The 23,011-nt window shown below is 30.9% G+C and overlaps 1 protein-coding gene across 2 annotated transcripts; it reads left to right on the top strand.

Moving 5' to 3' along the window:
- The first annotated feature begins 15,835 nt into the window (after positions 1-15,835).
- On the top strand, positions 15,836-21,066 carry LOC108338401 (potassium transporter 1). Of its 2 annotated transcripts, XM_017575251.2 has the most exons (10): positions 15,836-16,087; positions 16,812-17,055; positions 17,163-17,212; positions 17,333-17,594; positions 18,672-18,722; positions 18,792-19,052; positions 19,166-19,218; positions 19,303-19,417; positions 19,501-19,755; positions 19,838-21,066. In XM_017575251.2, exons 1-10 carry the CDS (start codon positions 16,043-16,045, stop codon positions 20,845-20,847), a joined length of 2,346 nt encoding a protein of 781 aa, XP_017430740.2. In that variant the 5' UTR covers positions 15,836-16,042; the 3' UTR covers positions 20,848-21,066. The 2 variants fall into 2 exon arrangements, with proteins under 2 accessions (XP_017430740.2, XP_017430741.2); XM_017575252.2 differs by lacking the exon at positions 17,163-17,212 and having other exon boundaries at positions 15,839-16,087; positions 17,349-17,594.
- The last annotated feature ends 1,945 nt before the right edge of the window (positions 21,067-23,011 follow it).

Here is a 23,011-nt window from a genome sequence, read left to right as displayed (position 1 = left end):
CATCGTGCACCCCAATAATTTTTAAATGCATCATCATAATTTTTAAAAGGATTATTTTACTCTTTCTAAAAGTGATTTTGGGATTATTTAATTTGAAAATCGTCTAAAACATTTTTTAAATTATTCTAAATTATGTTTTCCACATTATCTTGTTATTCCCGATTAGAGATGAGCATTTTTTGCCAATTGATTAAAGTTTATTCCATGAGTATTTTCAACTCTTTTAAATTGACTTTCAAGAACGTTCTCAATCACATTAATTATTAATAAATGTGTTGATGGGAAAAACTAGAAATGTTTTCCAAAATTACATTTTTAATGTGAAATTTCTATTTAATTATGATAGGAATAAAGCTGAGAAATTATCCTTTGTAAATCTATCCTTGGATAATTTTTTTCTTTTTCATGTATAATGAGTTGGATTACTAATGTAGTTCCACTTTAATATTTAAATATTATATACAATATTTTTTTATTTAACAATAAAATGATACTTAAATGTTATTGTATTTATATAATAGTAACATGACATGTTATAACATCTTTTGTCAATCAAAGCAAGTTATTGATAGTAGCATGACATATCAAACAATATGATTAGGCTCGAATGTAATTTTTAAACCTTTGTCACACAATTGGCTAATGTTAAGCAAATTATATTTTAATCCATCAACAAGCAAGACATTTTCAATAACGTATGAAGAGGGTGCTTGAATTTTATCGATACCCACGATTTTATCCTCGTTATTGTTTTCATATGTGACGACGTGACCACTTGTCTTGTATGATTTGCTGATGAATCTTGTTGAATCTCCTGTCATGTGTCTGGAGCATCCACTGTCCAAATACAACATAGCTTGCTTTTCTCCTTGTTCTGCACACGTTTCAACAGGATTTGATTTGACCATCATACTTAAATTTGTTTGCTGCAGATGTTGGTCTCTAACAAGCTTCAGATCTTCCTCAGAATTGTTGTCAATTTTCCATTTGTTCAACAGGAATTTTGTGAACCTTTATGCCATCAGATCATATTCTTTATCCTCCGATCGTAGGATGTTGATGGTTCTTTCTTTCCCTTGAATTGATTTCCAAGATACTTTTGTCTTAAAAAACTCATAAGAATTGTTAATGATAGAACTAATCATATCTTTAATAGTTGCATTCAAGAAATCCTCATTAATTTCACTCTTACTCACTGTCAGAGAAATATTAGCCATCAGGATCAAAGTAATCGATTTTACTGAAAATCAAATCGATTAAAACTTGAACAAAATTCAAATTCCCAACTCTAGTGCCAATTGTATAAAATAGTAAGTCAAGTTTCTTAACCAAGAGGGGGGTTGAATTGGTTTTGTTTTATAAAAATTGTTATTTTAAAACTGTTTTCAAAATCTTTGAACCTTTCTTGGAATGCAAGTGATAAAGAATGAATAACAATGCAAGAGTAAAGGGATAGAGAAATTCACACAAAGATATATATTGGTTCGGCCAAAGCCTACATTCAGTCTTATTTTAATCAACTTGAGATTAAAAGGATTCCACTATATAGATTGAGTTCTACAATAAGAAATATAGAGATAACCCTCTCAATGTATTTTCCTCTCTAACTTCAAATCTACTATAGTAAACACACAGAAAGAACAATCATCTTCTTGCAACCTCTTTGAGATACCACACTCAAAGTCATTAGAACTCCACAAGTTCTCTTCCTGGCCAGCAACAACAAGAAAACCACAATCACAAATGATTGCAAATGACTCTGATCTTCCAAAAGAACACCTCACAGCGCAGATTAATCAGACTTTTAAAGTACAACAACTCTTCAAGAATCCTTGATATGATTTCTTTCCAAATGAACTTCTTGATTCTTGGAGAAAAGACACTCCTGCAATTAAGAACTCAACAAACTTTATCATATATGAAAGTTATGCTTAAAAAATGGTTTAATGCAAAGAGCTATGTGTCTATTTAGAGATATAACAGTATTGACGCAAATTAATCGATTAAGCAATTAATACTTTCTTAACAGAATTACATTAAACGCATTTAACAGATTAAGCGTTGCATGTAATCAATTATGTAATTAATACAAGTCATATCATTTAAAAATATGATCGTTATGGTAGTTATGACTTATCGAAAAACAGGTTTTCAAAGCATACGTGTTTTAACCGATTAAGAAAATAATGTAATCGGTTAAGTACCATACTTAAGCAAATTTGAAAACGTTTTCATTCAAAACTCATCAATGCACTCAGTAATCAAGTATAAGCAAAGACACGAGTTTTAATCGATTATCCACATAATGTAATCGGTTAAAACTATTAGTTTGCCATATTTAATAATGTACTGATATAAGATGAATTGAAACAGATTTTATAAGTTGTGTAAACAATTTATTCATCCAGATATACAGGGTGTAGAGAGTTTTATCATTCAAAACCAATGAGTATGCATATCATAGATATAGTCACAGATATAATCACAACGAATATGCATAATATATAGTTCAAGCACAATCAAATATATAAGCAGCAACGTGTGCAAGAAACTATTAAAGCATTTATGTTGTTGTCATCATCAAAAACACAGATGGGATATGTGGGTTTAGCTTTAACATATCTTCCCCTATCAACACTTAATACAGTTCACTCTTTTATGTATATACACAATCCTTTAAGAATTTCAAATCTCGTTTTTTTAAACCGTTGTCCTTGACTCCCAAGGCCAAGCTCCATTTCTTCCGAAACCCACGTACTCATCAACAAGGGTTTCATCTCTACTCGGGTTGCCCCCATAATTTCACATCTGCACGGGAAAACTTACTAAGTGTTTAGGAAAAGAAATGGGTCAGGCTTCTCAACAAGCTACCTTGAGCAATTAGTTGTCAAAAAATGATTTGTGTCCCAGATGCTAAGGACCCCAAGGCATGTTTTGATGGTAAGTTCAATGTTTATTTAATATGTTTCCCTAATGGTTAATTTCCTTACTTTTCTTTTCATTTGTAGAAATCATGTCAGATATGTTTGAGTACAAGGCCTTTCATTCTACCGTTGGACTGACTACTCGTCCTCCTTCTAAAAAGCAAAATATCCATGTTGGGTCATCGTCAATTGCCCTTGTCACTGAAACAAATGTTCCTTTTGTTATTGTGCCACCTATGGTGGATTTGAAAGCCACCGACTTTCCCCGTGACACCATCATCATTACTAACAACGGCGTTTCTACTACTGAGGGGCTATTGCCACCTAAAAGCATTGTCCAAACTTTCGTTGTGGGTTGCCCTCAAGGTGGTTTGGTTCAATTTGTGTTCACCCAACAAAAGAGCCAAATTCTTGTGCCTTTTCGTCATCCTCCTCCTCCAAGGCATTTCCCAAGCTCAAAACCACGGGTGGTGGTTCCCTTAATCTTGTGGATCATGTATCAACATTGATCCCTGAAGCCCTTTTATCGTAGCATCTCCGAATGCATGGCGATCATATTCACCAACATGGGGTAAACTTTCCAACTTAATATGACATCGAGTTGATGAAGATGGTGGGTCCTAAAGGTTATATCGAATCCACGAAAGTGATAATAGCTCACTACATGGCGATCATGCAATACTTCAATAACTGCTTGGTTGGGAAAGAAAAAATGTCTAACAAGCTTGGTAAGGTGGAGAAAGAGAAGATGAGCATGATTGTTGAACTATAAAGTCGGGCAAGGAAGATTGTCACTTCCTAGTATATACTAATGCATACTAATTTGACTCCTAGGTCGTTTCTCAAAGACCAAATGTGGTTTAGGCAATAGGTCATACATGTGGTGGAGGGATGATTTTGACAGTTTTACTAACAAAGACACGAATTAAAATACTGATTAAGGACATGTTGGTTATTGGCTCTCCTACAATGCTTCCAATCCCCGATTACCAATAATTATACACTTACTTCACCCTAATCCAACATTGATTAGCCTACTAAGCGAAGACTAAATACAGTTTTCATAATGCACACATTTAATTGGTTTGCTCTACCACAAATTAAGTATATGCGGTTCTAATCTACTAAGCGAAAATTAAATACAAAATAGGCAACTAAGCGTGTACCTAACGGCAAGCGCAAAACATATTATACGATTCAAGACAAAAATTCACAGAATCACAATAATAGCATAATTATCTCATGGAAACATTGCAGTTTCACCAATCACCAACCCAACACAATTAAGCTTTCATTACAAAACGAATTACAAAACATAAGCAGAGAAAATGCAAACAAAAATGAAAACTAACACTAAATTGAATCTGGAACACAATTTACAATCCAATTTGACAATAAGACATAACTGGAATGTAAATGGAAGGGCAGAAAACACAATTCATACAAGAATACAAATTCAAAAGAGAAAATGAATTACGAAACTGGAACAACAAAGAAAAGCAAAATTGCAAGGTGAAAATGAAAACCAAATTCAGTGAAGCAGCATCAATTGATTCAAGTGTCAAATGAAATTCTAAGAACAGTAGAAGAAATGAAGATCGAAAATGAGCAAGAGAACAAAAAATGAGCTTCAAAATGGGATTGCAATTTAATAAAAAGTGAGTTCAATACAAAAGAGAAGTAAAACGAAAATGAGAACCTCCATGGAAGCTCTGGACTAGCAGCTCTAAGCTAAAAAATGAAAACTAGAATGAATGAAGGAGATGGGAAGAGTAGTGGCTGCAACATGGGTTCAATAACCTAGGTCAGCCCCTTTTTGGGCCTTTCTTAATTTACCAAAAATGGTCCATTGTTTCCAAATCTGACCCAAAAGTCATAAAAACCAAATTACAATTTAATTTAAACTAAAATGCTGATGTGGAGAGTGGAGAATGACGTGGTAGCTCTCTTAATATCCCAAAATATGATTCCAAAGTTCGCACTGAAAATGATAATGGAAATAAATAAGCTCAAATAATTAAATTAATTAAAATATGAATTACTTATCAAATTAAGTCCAAATATTAAAATTAGGAAAGATTGGTCAAATTAAACATAATTTCCTAATTAAATCTAGTACAAGAAGTTAAGTGAATAGGAGAAAATATTGATTCATCAGTACCGTTAAAGCTCGACAATTTTGTCCAATAATGAACATTCAAATCATATAGCCATTGTAACCTCTTATTTATAAGATTGTTATTTGTCATTACTTTCTATATGCTTAAACACATTGATCATATTTCACTAGTTTTATATAAAGAGTTCAACCCGAAAATGGATCTTTTCATGTAGAAACCGACTTGCCTCATGTAGTTATTGTAAAACCCATGAAAAATATTCACCTTAATAAATAGTAATAATTTTTTCAATAAGTTTTATGAGTAGGAAACGTAATTTATGAGTTTATGAAAAAGAAAATGTGCCAAGTTAAACAAGAATTTATGGTAACTCAAATGGTAGGGTAATTTGATGATTTCAGGGACATGTGTTCAAACTCTTGTGAAGATATTTCTACATTTTAAAAGTTAAAAAAAAAATCAAAAGTGCACAAAGAACTTTTCGATGATTGAAGGGGCAAAGGGTCAAATGAATAATTAAAAAAAATACTAGAAAAAAAATGGGATCATTTATGGCCTATAAATAGCAAGGGGAGTTCTTTAGAAATCAAGTGAAAAAAGATAGAAGAAAGAATATTAGGAAGGAAATGAGAGAAGATATAAAATTTAAGTTTTTAATGGAGATTCTAGAAGGTTTGTGGGAACCATCTTCAACCAAGTAAAGAATTTTGAAAAAGAGGTAAGAGAAGCTAACCTTTCTCTGTAATAAGCATTGATGGTCTAATATTGTTGTAATGTGAATGAAACTATCCTTACTTTTTTTTTTGGGTGATGAAAATTGTTTGTGATTTTGTATTGAATTTGTGAACGTGTAAATATTAATATTATAAGTAGGTGTTAATTCTTTGAGTATCTTATGTTCTTTGTTGGATCAATGTCTTGTGATGATGATAATGTGAAATTTGTGAAAGTTAGTTGGGGAACACTTTGACTAAGGAAAGACAAGGTACTTAAGCTGTCCATTGAGACACGCCTCTCTTTCTTGGAAGTCAACTCAACAAGCTTTCACTTTATTTCAAAAATGGAAAAATAATTTTTTTATGTAAAGATAATTAATAATGTGAATTTCAAATAAATTTGATTATTATTCTACATATGTGAGCTATAAAGATGTTGGAATAGATACGCAACCCAATTGTGAAGTTTAGGTTTCTTGGATTATGTTTTCTTTAATTTTCAATTTTCTAAGTTGCCTTAGTTAAACCTTAATTCCCATTTAGTCTACAATTACATCAACCTAAAAATTTTATATATGGTTCATAAGACAAAGTAATTCACTTTGACCATCAGGATTTTTAATTTGAGGTTTATACCTAGAGGAAGAAGTTTTGTAATTTTTAGTAAAATGACCATCGCTTTATTTCTATCTCTAAGTTACCTCGATAAAATCTCAATCTCCACTTCATTTACTGTTAGATTAAGTTTAAAATTTGATATATGATTCCTGAGATACAGTACTATATTTTGACCACTCAGATTTTTAACTGAATGTATGTACTTAGAGGAATTAATTTCGCATCTTAGATAGAGTTGAAAACCAATTGAATATTATCCTCAAGTTGTCTAGGTAAAATCTGAATTTCTATCTAATTAATAATTAGATTAACCTAAAATTTAGATATGTAGTCCGTACGACATATTGCTTCACCTTGACCGTTCGGATTTTTGATCAGATATTTATGAAAATTATGTCATTTATTTAGGATATCAAAACAAGATAATTTTTTTTTTCTAGACCACCGATGCAAAAATTAATATTTTCGTTTTATTTACTGTTAGATCAAACTGAAAATTTTACCATAGATTCTATATATATTGTGATTTAATTTACCTGTTCAGATCTTTCATGTGAGGGATGTACTAGAAACAAACTTCTATGTAACGTCATAGTAACTTAGACTATTGATCCATATCCTTCCATTTGTAAAATTATGTTGAGGTTGTACATGTTATGAATAGGTTAAGATTATAAGAAGAGCATGATATTTATTTTTTCAATAGGTTTATGTATGATATATTTATTATAAATTTTGGGTATTGATATGTTTGCGTGACGAAAATAGGTTATTATCAATTTATGATTAATGAATGAATATGATTGAGTTAGGTGAATAAGATGATATGATTCGTTGATTTTGTGCAACTCTATATGAATATGAGGAATTGTTAACTATAAAATGATGTTTAAGTTTTTACTATCAGGAGTAGTGTATTTGGTTCCCACCATAAGACCTTGAGTTAAGCAGAGTGACTCAAGAGACTTATGAAAGCAAATAGAGAACGGTTTGACCATAAGACTTTAGAAAGTAAAACATAGTATACTAGGCTTAAGGAAACAGGCACAGAGTAGTCTGACCAAGACTTTGAGAGTAAGCATAATATACTTGTAAGGTTTATGAAAATAAGAAGAATAATTTTAAAAAAAGTTACCACTATTAGTTCGCTTTTGTTCGTCAGGCCTAGAGAGGACAGTCCAAAACTGGTAGGTTAATCCATTTTGACACTCCTAAACAAATTATTAACATTTCCTTTTAGTACAACATGTGACTTTACAAATAAAAACTATATTTTTAAAATAAAATTAGTTTTATTTTTACAAGAAAAAAATTATTCTTACTTTATTTACAAAAGAAAAACAATGATAATTTTATAAAATTTTGAAAAAGCTAAACTCATAAAAATATTTAAATCATTTATTAAAAAATAATTCAATTATTGCAACATACAAAATCTAAACAATTTCATATATTTTTAGTGTTAAAAATGAAAATATAAGTTTAAGTCATTGAATAAAAATAGAAAGTTTCATAAATTTATTTTTTTCAAAGTTTTTTATTGAATAATATCATTTACTTATATGCCAATTAAATTCATATCTCATTTGACATTCCTGATTATTTGTTCTCATAATATATATATATATATATATATATATATATATATATATATATATATAAATAATAACACTAAAAAGTTACAATATAATGCTTTTTTTTTCCCTTTAGAAATAAATATGGTAATTCTAATTACAATTATTATTCTCAAATAAATACACCTAAACCTTTCAGCTATATCACACACCTTCCATTATTAAAACTCTAACCCACGTACATGTTCCAATAATAATTTAAAATATAAGTAAATATTCTTTAAATTGTTTAATCTATTTATTTAATATAATAAATTTGTTCTCATATGAGCGTATACTAATGAGTAAAATAATGCATGTGTAGATTGTATTTTCAGTGCTCTTAATAATTAGCCGTTTCTTTCTTCTTTCTAGATCAAATTTGGAGAGAGTGACTGAGGGGATTCGAGAGAATTTGAAAGTAAATTCTTTTGTTGTTTATTTGAGTGGATTTGGAGGTAAGTGGATTTGGAGGTAAGTGAGAGTCGATTTGAAAGTAAATTTTTTTAATCTATTACATCAATTAAATTCTATACTAATTCTCACAAACTTTACTTTTAGTTCCAAATACATTCTCATTTATCTTCAAATCCACTCAAATAAACAACAACAAAAATTTACCTTGAAATCCTCTCAAATCCCCTCAATCACTCTCCTCCAAATTCACTCAAGTAAACACAACCTAAGGCTTTGTTCATTTGAATGGATTTGGAGAAGAGTAATTGAAGATAAATTTTGTTGTTGTTTATTTTAGTGGATTTGGAGGTAAGTGAGAGTGAATTTAGAAGTGAAGTTTGTGAAAATTATTGTAAGATTTGATTGATGTCATAGATTAAAAATATTTACTTCCAAATTCACTCTCAATTAACTCCAAATTCACTTAAATAAATCACAAAAAAATTATATTTAAATCCTTTAAAATTTATTCAGTTACTCTTCTTCAAATTTATTCAAGTGAAAAAAATTTATAAAATTTTACACATTACACATTGAAAATAACACTTTGTTAATTTTTTAAATCAAATCACACAATGATAGAAAATTGTGAGTTGTCCCTTTTATACAAGTTACGTGCTTAGTTGCTTTTTGTTGCTATTGGGTATATTGTTTTGTTTATCCACCACTCCGAATCATTAATGGGAGGTGATAGATAAAGTATGTAATCACCCTATTTGATTTGATTGGATTGATGGGAGGCCATGGATGAATGACAAATAAAATGAGTTAAGTTTACAAGATTTAAAAGATAATAATTAACGGAAGGTGTATTATTATTCATTATTTTAGACATTTTGATTTTAGAAAATTTGAAAGGCACCTTAATAAGCTTTCTTAATGAACTTTAAATGTGACGTTGATATCTAGAAAGAAAAATGATCGAACATTAGTGGTGTTCAGAAGGTAATACTTTCATGTTTTTCTACATTTTTATGCTTATGGTAAGCGACTAAAATTTATTTTTTCATAAAAATATAAGAAGTTGTTATGTTATTTAACTAATAATTGACCTTCACCTGTTTCTAAGTTGAATTTTTAAATTTTAAAAATATTAAACATTTTCAAAATAACTTAAATATTTTATTCATAGTAGGTTTAATAGTATTTTTTTCCTCATAGTAATTATTTAATTTTATTTATTATTAACTCAATTTATGATTCTTTAAGGTTATCATAATTTATGTTATGTTCGTTTGAGCGAAAATTACTGTTCGGAGGTGTTTGAGAGCGATGAAATGAGATTTTTATATGTTCGTTTGAGAAGAAAAGAAAGGAAGGACGAAGACGGATTTGCAGGATAGAGAGCTTTTTGATCACCCTCAAAAGTAGAGAGATCCAGTGGGATTTATAGTAAAAAGTCTTATTTGTCCTCAACCTATTATATAATTTCTAACCTTCCTTAGCTGAGTTTGAGACCGTATCGTTCTTTGGCAATTTTGTTGTTGTGCTTGAGTTGCAGGGTTGTAGATGAGGACAAAAACAGCCTTGTGTATGGTAGATGAAGTTGATGGCATGAAGAACAAAGTGGTTGAAGATGAATACGCATGTTTGAAGCTGAAAAAGATGAAAAACAGTGCTTGAAATGAAATTGGAGGGAGGTGTATTCGATTCCATTCCAGCGGTATTCGGTTCCATGCATGCCAAGGTTTACATAGAGCTTGTATTCGGTTACAATTAAGTTTTATTCAATTCCCCATTATGCAGAACCACTCGTATTCGGTTCCCAACAACGCTGCACTCGGTTCCACGACAACCACACTCGTTATTCCTGGAACCTCGTGGTCGACCTCTTGGGCAAGAATCGCTTCTTCTACTCGATGTGGGTATGAGCAGGTGCGCATGAGCAAGGCACAACTACTGTAACAGTGCAGAACTTGGATGTGTGTTAATGGAGGGCAGAGGCATTCGATGCTGGCCTTGGGACGAAGTGAAAGAGGACGTTAGGGGACAGTGGTGTGATGAGGCAGTGTTTCTTTGCACTAGCGGGGACTTGATCTCGCTTCACGGTAACCGGTGACAGAAGATATCGACGATGTCGAGGGAGATATGCAACGTGAAGCCCACGTGGCTTTTGGTTTCGATTTTGAGAGTTGCAACGGGAGGAAAATGGATTTCTCTGTTCTATTTTTCCATATAAAAGTTATACAAATTAAGAATTTACAACCTAAGCCAATACGAGTTGAAAAAAAATCCTTTTGTTCATTCTATTAGGTTTTATCAAAAGATACATGTAACATGTTTGTTTTAATGTTTGCACATGGAATTTCATTTCTAATCTTTTCAATTTTCAATATAATAAACATTTTTTGACTAATTATTTTAGAGGTTGAACATCGTAAAAGTTAGAAGAAATTATATTAAAAAAATTTATTTTCAAAAAGATTAATTCAATTTACTAAATTATAATTTTTTACATTTTATAAATGATTTTTAATAATAATTTTAATTTTTTTTCTCTTTATAAATATTTTTACAATTAAATATAACATCAACAATTATCATTTTATACTACTTTTATAACTAGGGGCATTTTGGTAATCTTTAATTTACATCAATTAAACAAATTTTTTAAATCTGTTACATCAATCAAATCCTACACTAATTCTCACAAACTTTATTTTACTTCCAAATCCATTCTCAATTACCTCCAAATTCACTCAAACAAACAACAAAAAAATTACCCTCAAATCCATTCAATCACTCTCCCTCAAATCATCTCCCACAAATCATCTCATGTGAACAAAGCCTTAGAGATGTAAAGATGACGTCTATTAATACAATAACCTATATTTTATATTTTTATTATTTAATCTAAAAGTGAATTGAGAAGAATGAAGCACTAATTTAACTCAAATACTAATAATACATGACTATATTAAGTCTAAAATAAATATGCTATTACAAACAGAGAAAAAAAAATACTATTAAATCTGGATAATATGAATAAAATTACAGTCAATGATAATTAACCCTTAAACTAATGATATTGTCATATGCCAAAAAAAACCCCTAGAGTAACTCTCACGCCATTGTATTATTAGAAATAACATCCCAAAATGAAATTCTTCTAACTCCAAACATAGCACCATCAAGGACAACTACATCAACGAGAGATCAAAGCCAATTTCAAACTTTTCTAATTACATCTTGCCAAATAAAAAAAAATAATGGTTAAAATTTAATTTAAAAGGACATCCATTAATATTTCAACTTATATAGTTAAATAAGTTCATATCTTGAAATGATTACTTCGAAGAAAATGTCAATATTTCATAATTTTTTTCATCGATAGTCGTATTATACTTAGTACAAATAATCTAATTTGGTTTGAGGGAAAACAAAATCAAAACTAAAACCACACAAACTTCCTAAAAAAGTATATAAATCATTTTAAAGTAGCAACCTCCTAGTTCCATGTATAGCATTACGTGATCCTCAATGTTATTATGTTATTTCCAACAACATATGATGGAGTTTGAAGAAAGAGTAAACAGAAGATTATTTAACCTAGGATATATATAGTGGTTTATTTATATGGTGTTATGTTTATAGTTAGTGAGAGAATAAAGTAAGATTGGTTGGATGAAAGAAAGCATTGGATAAGGTTGAAGGGTTCGTCAACTTCATTCGTGCGCCATCTTTGATAGGGTTATTGTGAGATTTGAAGGTGAGTGATGAAAGTGGGGACCACGCATTAATATTTGATATAGAAAGCACACCAAACACTTCCAGAACTTCCATTCTCAATTTCCTCTTCCATCTTTTCCTACATGCAATGTATCAGCAATTATATGTAATTCATCTGCAGTTACACTTTTATTTATCATCATCATTTCAATGTAAAAGTAAAAGTTCTCAATTATTAGCTTCGGAATTATTGGAAAGCCTATTTTTTTATTGTTGAGAACAATCAATTATTAAAAAGATTGGTATTACTTTAAGTTTGGAGGAACTGAAATTATATTTTGACATATCTACTAACCACTTGGGAACTTCTTTTTAGAAGTAATATGGTTATTAGAGGTGAATTTTTATATTTGTAAATAACAAGAAAAAATTAAATAAAAAAATTGACTTAAAAAATTTATTGGGTGTTAAAATATCATAGTGTTGGAGAAAATAAGTTTGTCTGGAGTAAAACAGTGTTTACTTATTATACTATATATGCTTATAAATAATTTGTTTTATTAATTAACTAGTAGCAAAAATTTATTAAGCTCTAAAATATTTTATTAAAAATAACTATAAAATAAATGATTTGTATGAATTTTCTATTGTACAGTTAATTTTTTTTTTATAATTAACTATTAGAATTTCAAAAAGTAGTTTGAAAAATAATTTTTTATTATGAATGATTATTTTAATTTAAAAGGATGGTTATTAAAGGATAGAACTAAAAGTGGAAATGTGGACATTAAAAAGATGAAATCCTCTTTCTATAATAGTACAAGTATAGATACGTTAACATTAATATTACTTAAACACTTTTGATATTGATAATTTTTTAATTAGAACAAAAGTATTTATAAATTAAATTATTAAAGGTAACATGATTTATTACAACAGCATCGACTTTATAGTTCCTTTTTATTCCTGAAATTTATTCGAATTTGTATCTTTTTTCTAGTATATGTTTGTTATTTTACTTTTTACCTGTTCTCTAATTTTCTTTTGTCAAAAAATTCATTTTCTTATATGAAATATTTTTAATTTTTTTCTTTTGATTCTTTAATTTTTAATAAATATTTTTCGTTGGAAGATACGTGCCCAAGTTGACATAGCTAGTAACAATAAAGATCAAATACAAAGTAATTTTGTTTAGAGTTAAAAGAAAAAAAAAAGTGATTAAAATTGAAAAAAGGAAAAAATTTAAACATATATTTTAGGAATGAAAACATGTATTTTTTAAGTTTTTTTTAATAAAATATTTTACTTATGAGTTCTTTACTTATTTCCAAAAGGACAGTGAATGATGAAATCATTTTTATTACAATATTTGGTTATGTGATGCTGAAATCCAATAATTAGTTGATATAGTAAAATAATAGTAAAAGTTTCGTTGTCTTCAATTATGTAGCCAATAAATAAGTTGTTCTTGCCCCAAGATTCCAAAATATGTTGACTTGTTACAATCAATCACTTGTGAAAGGTCACTTACCCTATTGTTGGTGAATGATAAAATCAATGGATACATGAAATTTCAATTCTCTTTTCATTTCCTCTAGCACACATTTAGATGCTCACAACAACAAAAGAAAGGGAGAGACTACAAATTATAGCATATAATAATTTTTTTGGCCCATAATTGATAGAGGTTATGTTTCATCCATTAATACCTCTCTCCACAACAAAGAAAAAAAACAGCCAAATTATTATTGTTATTATTATCAAATATTACAAACTATGGAAATGAATTTTGGATCACCTAACATTCAATTGCATGTGCAGTCAGAGAAATGTATGTACATGGGGTGATTCTATACTTCTTGAAAATTATAAGGTCCACACATTTTTTTCCAATACATGTATGGTGGTTATTTTTTTATAACTGTGTTTCAAAAAATCTTTAAATGTTTTCGTTGGAGATCCCGATCAAATATAAGATGATTATATAGTATACAAGTACTTACAAATCGAATTTGTAAAATTTAAAAGTTAAATTAAACTTAAAATCTAATTTTTTAAAATGACATTAGACTCATTTCAAGTTTATTATAGTAAAATTGGTTGTTTGTTAAATTTATCATTACATTCTTTTTATATTATTAATTAATGTTTGAGACGTAAATATTTTAAAATAAAGAAAGTATACAAAAGATCCTGTTAAATTAAAAATAAAACAATTTCATTTACGAAATCATTAAATTATAAGCGATGATTTTATAATATAATTGAGTTAGTATTCCGCATAACAAGAGTTTTAAAGATTCCTTTATGATTTTCTTCTACATATTGCTAATATATTAGTTTCATTAATTCCTTAATTATATATTGTGATTCACAATACCTATAAATATATACATGTTTTGAAGTGTGAATAGAGAAGTAACCTGCATAAATGAGATGATGAAGCACAAAAGGAGAAGTATATACAATTGGAAGATAAAGAAAGTTTTAGAAGTGTTCTTAGGATCTTATGTGGTTCTGTATTTTGGTAGGTTGTAAACATCACAACCTAGGTGCCTAATTCAGGTTGGCCAAAAGTTGTTCTTAACTAGAAATGATAGGGTTTTCTCTAAGTGAACTTCAATTGTGGAAATTTGCAGCCTCAAAAGCTGTGTTTTTGGTGGAAATTTTTTCTCAGTTCTATTATTGGATGTGATCACAAGGTCAATGAAGACCAGACATCTACTTCCATGTTCCTAGTTTATTATCAAGATGCCCCACTTGGAAAATTGAAGTCGGTTCATTTACCCTTCCCATCCCTACCCTAACATATCATAATTATATTTTCATCATTCCCACAAGTTTCATAAAGAAAACACTTCAGTTTAATTTCTCTTCAATGTTCCAAAGTTGGGTTTTGGAGGAAAAGAAAAAGAGTAAAAATGCATTTCTGAAAAAATGGTCCCTCTTTTTCTTTAAAACTCCACTACCAAACATTGACTAAGTAATCTTGCTAGCACAAACAATTGACAAAACCTGGTGATAATAAATTACCTTTGACAATTTCTTACCAATGGACGGTTTCTTCAAATGTTATGTTCTTGAGTTTTCTGTTTTAGTTTCTGTGTAAGAAAAAAAATCCATATAGTGAATATTTCCTCTCAGAAAAGATTATTTACTGTAAGGAATACCCGTGATGTGCAAAGAAAATGTTAGATCGTTGTCTGTTATACATGTCTTTTAAGAATCGTTCCCCAAGTCTATTTTACTGACATTACATAGGCTGGAACTATGCCACTTATATGAAAATCATAGATTACAATTATGAAATGAAAATGGCAGTTACTTGAAACAAGGAAAAAGACATGTACCAAATTAAAAGACCTACAAGTATCTTGTACCAAAAAATACCTATAAGCACCCAACAATAGAGCTAACTATTGAATTTCTGTTCATGGTTTGAAGATGAAGAGAAGAGTTATATTTGTTGGTTAGGATTAGAAATTAATCTCTAGATAGTTACTTCTGTAAGAATGGTCATTTTCTATGTAAATATATAAGACCATAAGTTACTTCAACTTTAACTGAATTCACATACATCTACTTCAATCACTTTTACACAATCACTTAAACTAATGTTCACTTAATGTGAAAATTACCATTCATATTTGTATTTGAACCGAAAATAAGTTGTTTACCATTCATTTTGAGGGGTGTGGGGAAGGTGTTAGGTTGGTTAATAAGTCCAACAAGAGAGAGTAAAAGAGCATTGAATGCATTTTGCAACTTCTTTGGACACACACCACTTGCCTTTCTACTACTTCAGTTCTTCTACTGTTCATTTCCTGCATTCTCCATCTTTTATTTCTATATATTATTCCATGTCTCATCATAACTGACCTCATCTTTTCTTCTGAGTCATCCTCACTTTTCCTTCTCTTTCAGCCATGAATCCATCTGAAGAATTTGTGGAACATGGAATGTCTCAGCAGGTGCTCTTTTCTTAATTCTTGTTCAGTCTATGTACTGAAGGAACTGTCACCCTTTAATACTTTCATGGTCTCTATTAAACTTCTTTAATAACTGATCCATTTGTACATGGTCATTATTCAGTGAATGCTTTCATTTTTCTTTCCTATGTAGTTTAAACTGTTTTTTGAGCTAAATGGGGTTTTGTTACTTTTGTCTGTTGTGTTGAAAGCTAATAAGATGTTACTTGTATTCGTAGTGTTCCCATAAGATATATAAGAGGGACATTGCCATGTTCTGCTTGGGATTTCAAAACCAAAGTGCCCTTTTCTTGATGCCTCCTTTTAATTATTTACTGGTTTTTTTTGCATTGCTGTTAGCCATTTTAAACATTATATTGAATCCTCATCCTGCTATTTGTACTTTATGGTTGAGCTTACAGAGGTTGATGTGATGAGCTGCTTATGTTTTTTCATTTCTTCGATTCTTCACATTTGATTAACGTTGGTGTTTTGAGTTATGGAGAATGTTGGTCATAGCAGGTTTAATTAGGGAGGAATCTCAATTCTAGCATTTCTCTTTTGAAATTCAAAAGATAATAAACTGGATGTTGCTCTGACATATGCTCATGATACTCAGAAGTTTATAGAATGCTTGAATAGAATTTTGTTTACTTTATGATATTGGCTAGCGTTAAAAGTGTGTAGTGTGTATCACTAATTTCTTATGCTTGGCTTCATGTATCAGAATTTAAAGAGAACGTCCTGTGCAACCGTGCTCACTCTGGCTTACCAAAGTCTTGGCATAGTTTATGGTGACCTCAGTACTTCTCCTCTTTATGTTTACAAGACCACATTTTCAGGGAAATTGAAACTCAAAGAAAATGATGAGGAGATTTTTGGTGTGCTTTCGTTTATCATCTGGACATTTACCATCACTGCTCTCTTCAAATATGTTTTCATTGTGATGTCTGCTGATGACAATGGGGAAGGTAAAGTCTTGAATCATGATCACGATTAGCACAATTTATAAATTAGCAGAGTAATATTTCAGGATTAATTAACCTGTGACTTACTACCACTATTTGCTTTACAACAGAATGCAGAAATTTACTGTCATTTCCTACCTTAACATTGTATGTTGAACAGGTAGCTGAATGAGTTATTATTTCCTCTCAATTGTAGGGAGCAAGAAAACCTCTTGCTCCATGAGCATCAAAGAATTTCTCACGTTTCTGAGGATAATTAGTTAAATGTTTTTAGAATCAGTGGTTCACTTGTGCAGGAGGAACTTTTGCATTATACTCACTTCTCTGCCGGCATGCAAGACTAAGCATTTTACCTAATCAGCAAGCCACGGATGAGAAATTAACTGCTTATACCACCCAAGATTCTGAAGACACGTGGCTTTCTTCTCATTTGAAGTTGTTCATTGAAAAGCACCCAAGGTTCCAAAAAGGACTGTTGATCTTCGTTCTGCTAGGAACGTGTATGACAATTGGTGATGGTGTGATTACACCTGCAATATCAGGTAGTTGATCAAGAGCAGCCCATGAGCTTCTATAAGAACACATGAAGTATGTCATCCATCATTGACTTTGTTATAGTTACATGACTGCATCCCTTATAAATGCTAGCTTTAGGTCATTGCTCATTTCTAAAATTATTATTCCTGTTAATTTTATCATCACATGTTTCAGAGTAAACATTGTCTTGTTTACAGAAAATGCTACATGAAATTGCATAGAAAGCGTTTGAAAAGTTAAAATTGCATAAGTTCATCTTACTTTATGAGAAAAGTTTGATTCATTTTGTGTTCCTAATTTTTTTTATCATCATCTTATTCACACACAACTACTGAGAATTTATCCAAATTATCCCTTATTATGGATATGCATCTCAAACATTACTCCACAATAGTTGTGCATTTCATTATGTATAATGTAATAAAGTCTAAGTTCATATTGTACAGGAAAGGGAGTACAAATTACTGACATTTTTTGCTTTCTAATTAATAAGTTTCATAGAAAGGGCATGTGTTATTCTTCTTTCAAGGTAGATTTGTTCTATGACAAATGTGTTGCATAGGGCTCTCTTGCACCAGAACATTATATATTTCAAATGGCATTAATCTAGAAAATGATCCTAGTGGAGTGCAATATTTTTGGTGGTCAAATGGGGATTTTGATCATTATATAATAATGAGGAGATAGGATTGTACTGTCAAATTCTTTACGGGTGGTTTTACTATTGCACAAATATTTTATTATGGAGGTTTTAAACCTAAGCAGATTTTTTTGAATAAGTGGGAGAATATGATATGCTAAGGGCCTTTGAGTTAGAAGTTTTTAGACTTTGAGAAAAGAAACCTTACAGTACGTTATCACTTAGGAACTTACAATTCTAATGTTTCTTAGTAAAAGAAAATTACATTTACGTTGCATCTCGAAAGTTTTATGTCATATCTTGGATCTTTATTTTTTTCTTTTAGATTTAGTTACTTATAGTGAGATTATGAGTTGTTGGTTCAGGAGTTTATGTTTGTGCAAACATTTTGATTATTTGTTTCTCCTTTGGATCTATGAACATCCCTTGTGTCTCCTTTCAGTTTTTTCAGCAGTTTCGGGAGTTCAAGTTAAGATCAAAGAACTCCATGACAGTAAGCCAAGCATCTTTCACAACCATTATTTCTATCCACACTTTTTAAAACTCGACATTATTTATGCAGATTATGTTGTCATAATCTCATGTGTCATTTTGGTGGTCCTTTTCTCCATTCAACATCATGGAACACATAGAGTTGCTTTCATGTTTGCCCCAGTAGTAGCTGCATGGCTTTTGTGTATAAGTGGTATTGGTATCTACAACATATTCCACTGGAACCGGCAAATATACCGTGCACTTTCTCCATTCTACATGTTGAAGTTCCTCAAAACCACTGGTCTTGAAGGTTGGATGTCATTAGGTGGAGTTGTCCTTTCAATCACAGGTACGTATATGATATAGTATTTTATATGTTTTTTTCATAAGTATCTATAATATAGTTAATTTTATTAACAGCTAGAGTGTAGTGGGATTAATCTTCCTGTGATACTGTCTCAGGAGTGGAGGCAATGTATGCTGCTTTGGGTCATTTTTCTGCACTCTCAATAAAGGTAAATAGAGATTTGGGAGCATAGATAAATGAATTAACTAAGTTCAAAATGATATATGCTTCAACAGATGCCCTTAAATCTCAGGTAGCTTTCACATGTCTAGTGTATCCCAGCCTGATTTTTGCATACATGGGAGAGGCTGCATTTCTCTCTAAGCATCATCATGCTATTCAGGGCAGCTTCTACAAAGCCATACCAGGCAAGAAATCATTTCAAGAAACAACAAGCTGTCAATGTTATTTATATAGCCTCTAATGTAATTGGGCTACTATTTTTCTGCAGAAACTGTATTTTGGCCAGTTTTCGTAGTTGCCACTTTCGCAGCCATTGTTGGTAGTCAAGCAGTGATTTCTGCCACCTTTTCCATTGTAAGCCAGTGTTGCGCATTGAATTGTTTTCCTCCGGTTAAGATTGTTCATACTTCAAGCAGAATATATGGACAGATTTATGTCCCAGAAGTCAATTGGATACTGATGTGTCTTTGTTTAGCTGTCACAATTGGCCTTAGGGATATAGACATGATGGGTCATGCGTATGGTAAACTTCTTTTCCACTATGTTTTCTTATGGTATTTGAAGTATATGTAATGTAAGTTTTAACCATTTTGCTTGGTCTGCAGGACTGGCTATAACCACTGTAATGTTTGTGACAACATGCTTGATGACACTAGTAATGGTCATTGTTTGGAAGCAGGGAATAATAAAAGCCATTATGTTTTTGGTACTGTTTGGATCAATTGAACTGCTTTACATATCAGCTTCTTACTGCAAAATCCCTGAAGGAGGATGGATCCCCCTTGTGCTATCTTTTGCTTTTATGAGTATAATGTTCACTTGGAACTATGGAACAATGAAGAAACATGAATTTGATGTGGAGAACAAGGTTTCAATGAGCAAGATACTGTCCTTGGGACCATGCTTAGGAATGGTCCGTGTCCCAGGAATAGGAATCATTTTCAGTAATCTGGCTTCAGGTGTCCCTGCTATTTTTGGTCACTTCGTCACAAACTTGCCAGCATTCCATCAGGTGTTAGTTTTTGTTTGTGTCAAATCAGTTCAAGTTCCTTGTGTCAATGACAATGAACGGTTGGTGATAAGCAGGATTGGCCCAAAGGAGTACCGAATGTTTTGTTGCATTGTCAGGTATGGTTACAAGGATCTGCAACAAGAGAACTACAATTTTGAGAATAAATTGGTAAGTGCAATAATCCAATTTGTAGATATAGAGGAAAGTGATCCTGCACCAACCCCGGAAGAATTGTGTATGGATGGTGGAAACTTAAGTATGGAACACCTTGCCGTTTCACCATACACTTTGAATAATTCCTGTTACATAGAGAAAAGTTTCCCATTTTCATGTGTTTTACGAGTGAAGAAGAATGAAAATGATCATCTTCAAGAGTCTCCTTATAAAGATGAATCTATGCAGATTTTAAGAGCCAAGGAGTCTGGTGTTACCTATATACTTGGTCATTCCTATGCAGAGGCAAAGAAATCATCCTCTATTCTAAAGAAATTTGCCATAGATGTTGTTTATGCTTTTCTAAGCAAAAATTGCAGAGACCCTGATGTTTACTTGAACGTAGCACATACTTCTCTGCTAGAAGTTGGTATGGTTTACCATGTCTAACTCTAACAATTTCACTAAGGTATTTGCATAGAAGAACATAGTCATTTTGTAAATGTTGTTGATTAAGAAAACATTGACATTGACTTCTGCAAAGAAGTTATCAAGATCAATCAGTTGTAGATTTTACACCATTGAGCTCTAGGTGTTCATGATTCTGTATCTAAGAAACCAATTTAAAAATTTGTTTCATTCAAGGAAAGTAGAATACACACAGGTACATACTTATGTAATACTAATAATATTACTCTACATTCTTGAGGCATGTTCTGTATAGCCCCCAAAAATACACACTGTATCGGCTTGTATAATCCCTCTAGTTTTCTCTTTATCAGCAGAGTTGACACTTCCAACTATCAAACTCCAACTCTAATATTATAATTCTCCTAAGAAAAACCATAATATGAGGAACTCCAATGAAAGGAATGACTTTGTAAAATTATATTGTATAAATACTGAGGAAAGACGGTGGCTTTTTTTTTTCTAAAATACTTTTTCGTGCTTTATCTTATTAGTAAAATTCATTATAATAGCTTATCTATTATTTATTTATTTTTTGTTTACTTTAGTCTTTATTTAAATGTCAACCAATTCGGTTAGTTTAAGGTTAACATCATTTATGACATAAAAGACTAAAGTGAAAATGTATAAAGAAAATTATTCAAAATAAAATTTGTTAAAGTATATATTAAAACAAATTGGGTGTTGCTCCCTCCACCACCACCGTTTCTCCTTCCACCTCCCTAATCTTCTCCAAAAAAATTTTAATTACCTTTTAACTCTATTTATTTATTTTAAACTCAAATCTTATCTTTCTATCCATTTTTACTTTTCACTCAGTCCCACCTCTTAACTCTCATTTTTCAGATTCCTAGCCTCCAACTTCATCACATCCGTTTGTTTTAACTACAAAGATATTAATATAATAAAATTATATATTTCATATAATTAAACTAATAAATAATTTTTATATAATTATAAAATTATTAAAAAATACATAAACCATATATAAAAATTTATATTATACAAAACCATTAAAACAAAAAACTAATTATATATAACTGCAAAATACAAAAAAATATAAATATAAACTAATAATAATAAAGATCTTCAAGAATACATTGTTAAAATACATCAAAAATATACTAAAAAATAATACATCAAAACATATAAATTACATTATTAAAATATCTCCAAAATTAATATAAAAAATAAATTAATAAAAACAAACTGGAAAATAAACATGTAACTTTAAACGGATGTGAGCATCTGTCAACGAATGTCAACATCCGTTTAAGGCAAAACGGATATCGACATCCGTTTTCCCCTAAACGGATGTTGACATCCGCTGAGAGATGCTCACATCTGTTTAAAGATTATACATTTATTTTTTTAGGGTTTATTACGCACCTTCACGACGAATCCTTCAAGTACCACCACACACTGATCTTGGCACGACTAATCAATTGCTTCCACCACCACTTGCAATCTCTCACTAAGCACACCAGCTAATGAAAGTCCACCACACTCTAAGACCACACTTCTATCACAATTAAAGAATGAGAGGAAGAAGAGTTGCCGCTGCATACATGTAGATGATTGGAGTGAGTAGAGGTTAACAAATATTAACCCTAAAAATTTATTAAGGGTAAAATAGGAATGAGAAAATAAAGAGAGGGGTAAAACAGGAATAGGGTGGTGGAGGGAGCAACACCCAAACAAATTTTGTCAAAGCCCAATGTTAAAATGATTTCTTTTTGTTACATCCACATCTCTTATTAGGCCATTTCCTCTTGCACTTCCTTTTTTATTCCTACACCCCCCATAAAACTTAATATCTTCATTCTACCCTTTATTTAAATTATAATAAAAACCTTAAATTAATCTTCCAGTACCTCCTTTTCTTCCATGTGTCCGCATACTACCTCCATCTCCATCTTCAAGCTTCTTCATGCACTAAATACTCCATGTGCACCATACTTCCCTCCTTCTCCATCTCCAAGCTTTAGCTGACCCATGGCCGCTCTCACCTCTCTTTCCCTATCTCCACTACAAACCAACTGCAAACCGCCCACATCTCTAAGCTTTAGCTCACCCATGATATTATAAGGATGTCTTAATCTTAGATGCCATAGACCGACATTATTTACAATATTGTTGACAAAAC

The sequence above is a fragment of the Vigna angularis genome, chromosome 7 (genome assembly GCF_016808095.1).
Source record: "Vigna angularis cultivar LongXiaoDou No.4 chromosome 7, ASM1680809v1, whole genome shotgun sequence".
In the NCBI taxonomy this organism is placed as follows: Eukaryota; Viridiplantae; Streptophyta; class Magnoliopsida; order Fabales; family Fabaceae; genus Vigna; species Vigna angularis.
Note: the sequence above shows the minus strand (reverse complement) of the source record. Positions and strands in the feature narration are given on the sequence as shown.

Bases quoted from the DNA above. Each gene is read 5' to 3' on its own strand.
- LOC108338401 (XM_017575251.2), top strand. From the start codon at position 16,043: ATGAATCCATCTGAAGAATTTGTGGAACATGGAATGTCTCAGCAG. The intron at 16,088-16,811 runs GTGCTCTTTTCT...TTCATGTATCAG, and splicing joins AACATGGAATGTCTCAGCAG to AATTTAAAGAGAACGTCCTG. The intron at 17,595-18,671 runs GTAGTTGATCAA...GTCTCCTTTCAG, and splicing joins GATTACACCTGCAATATCAG to TTTTTTCAGCAGTTTCGGGA.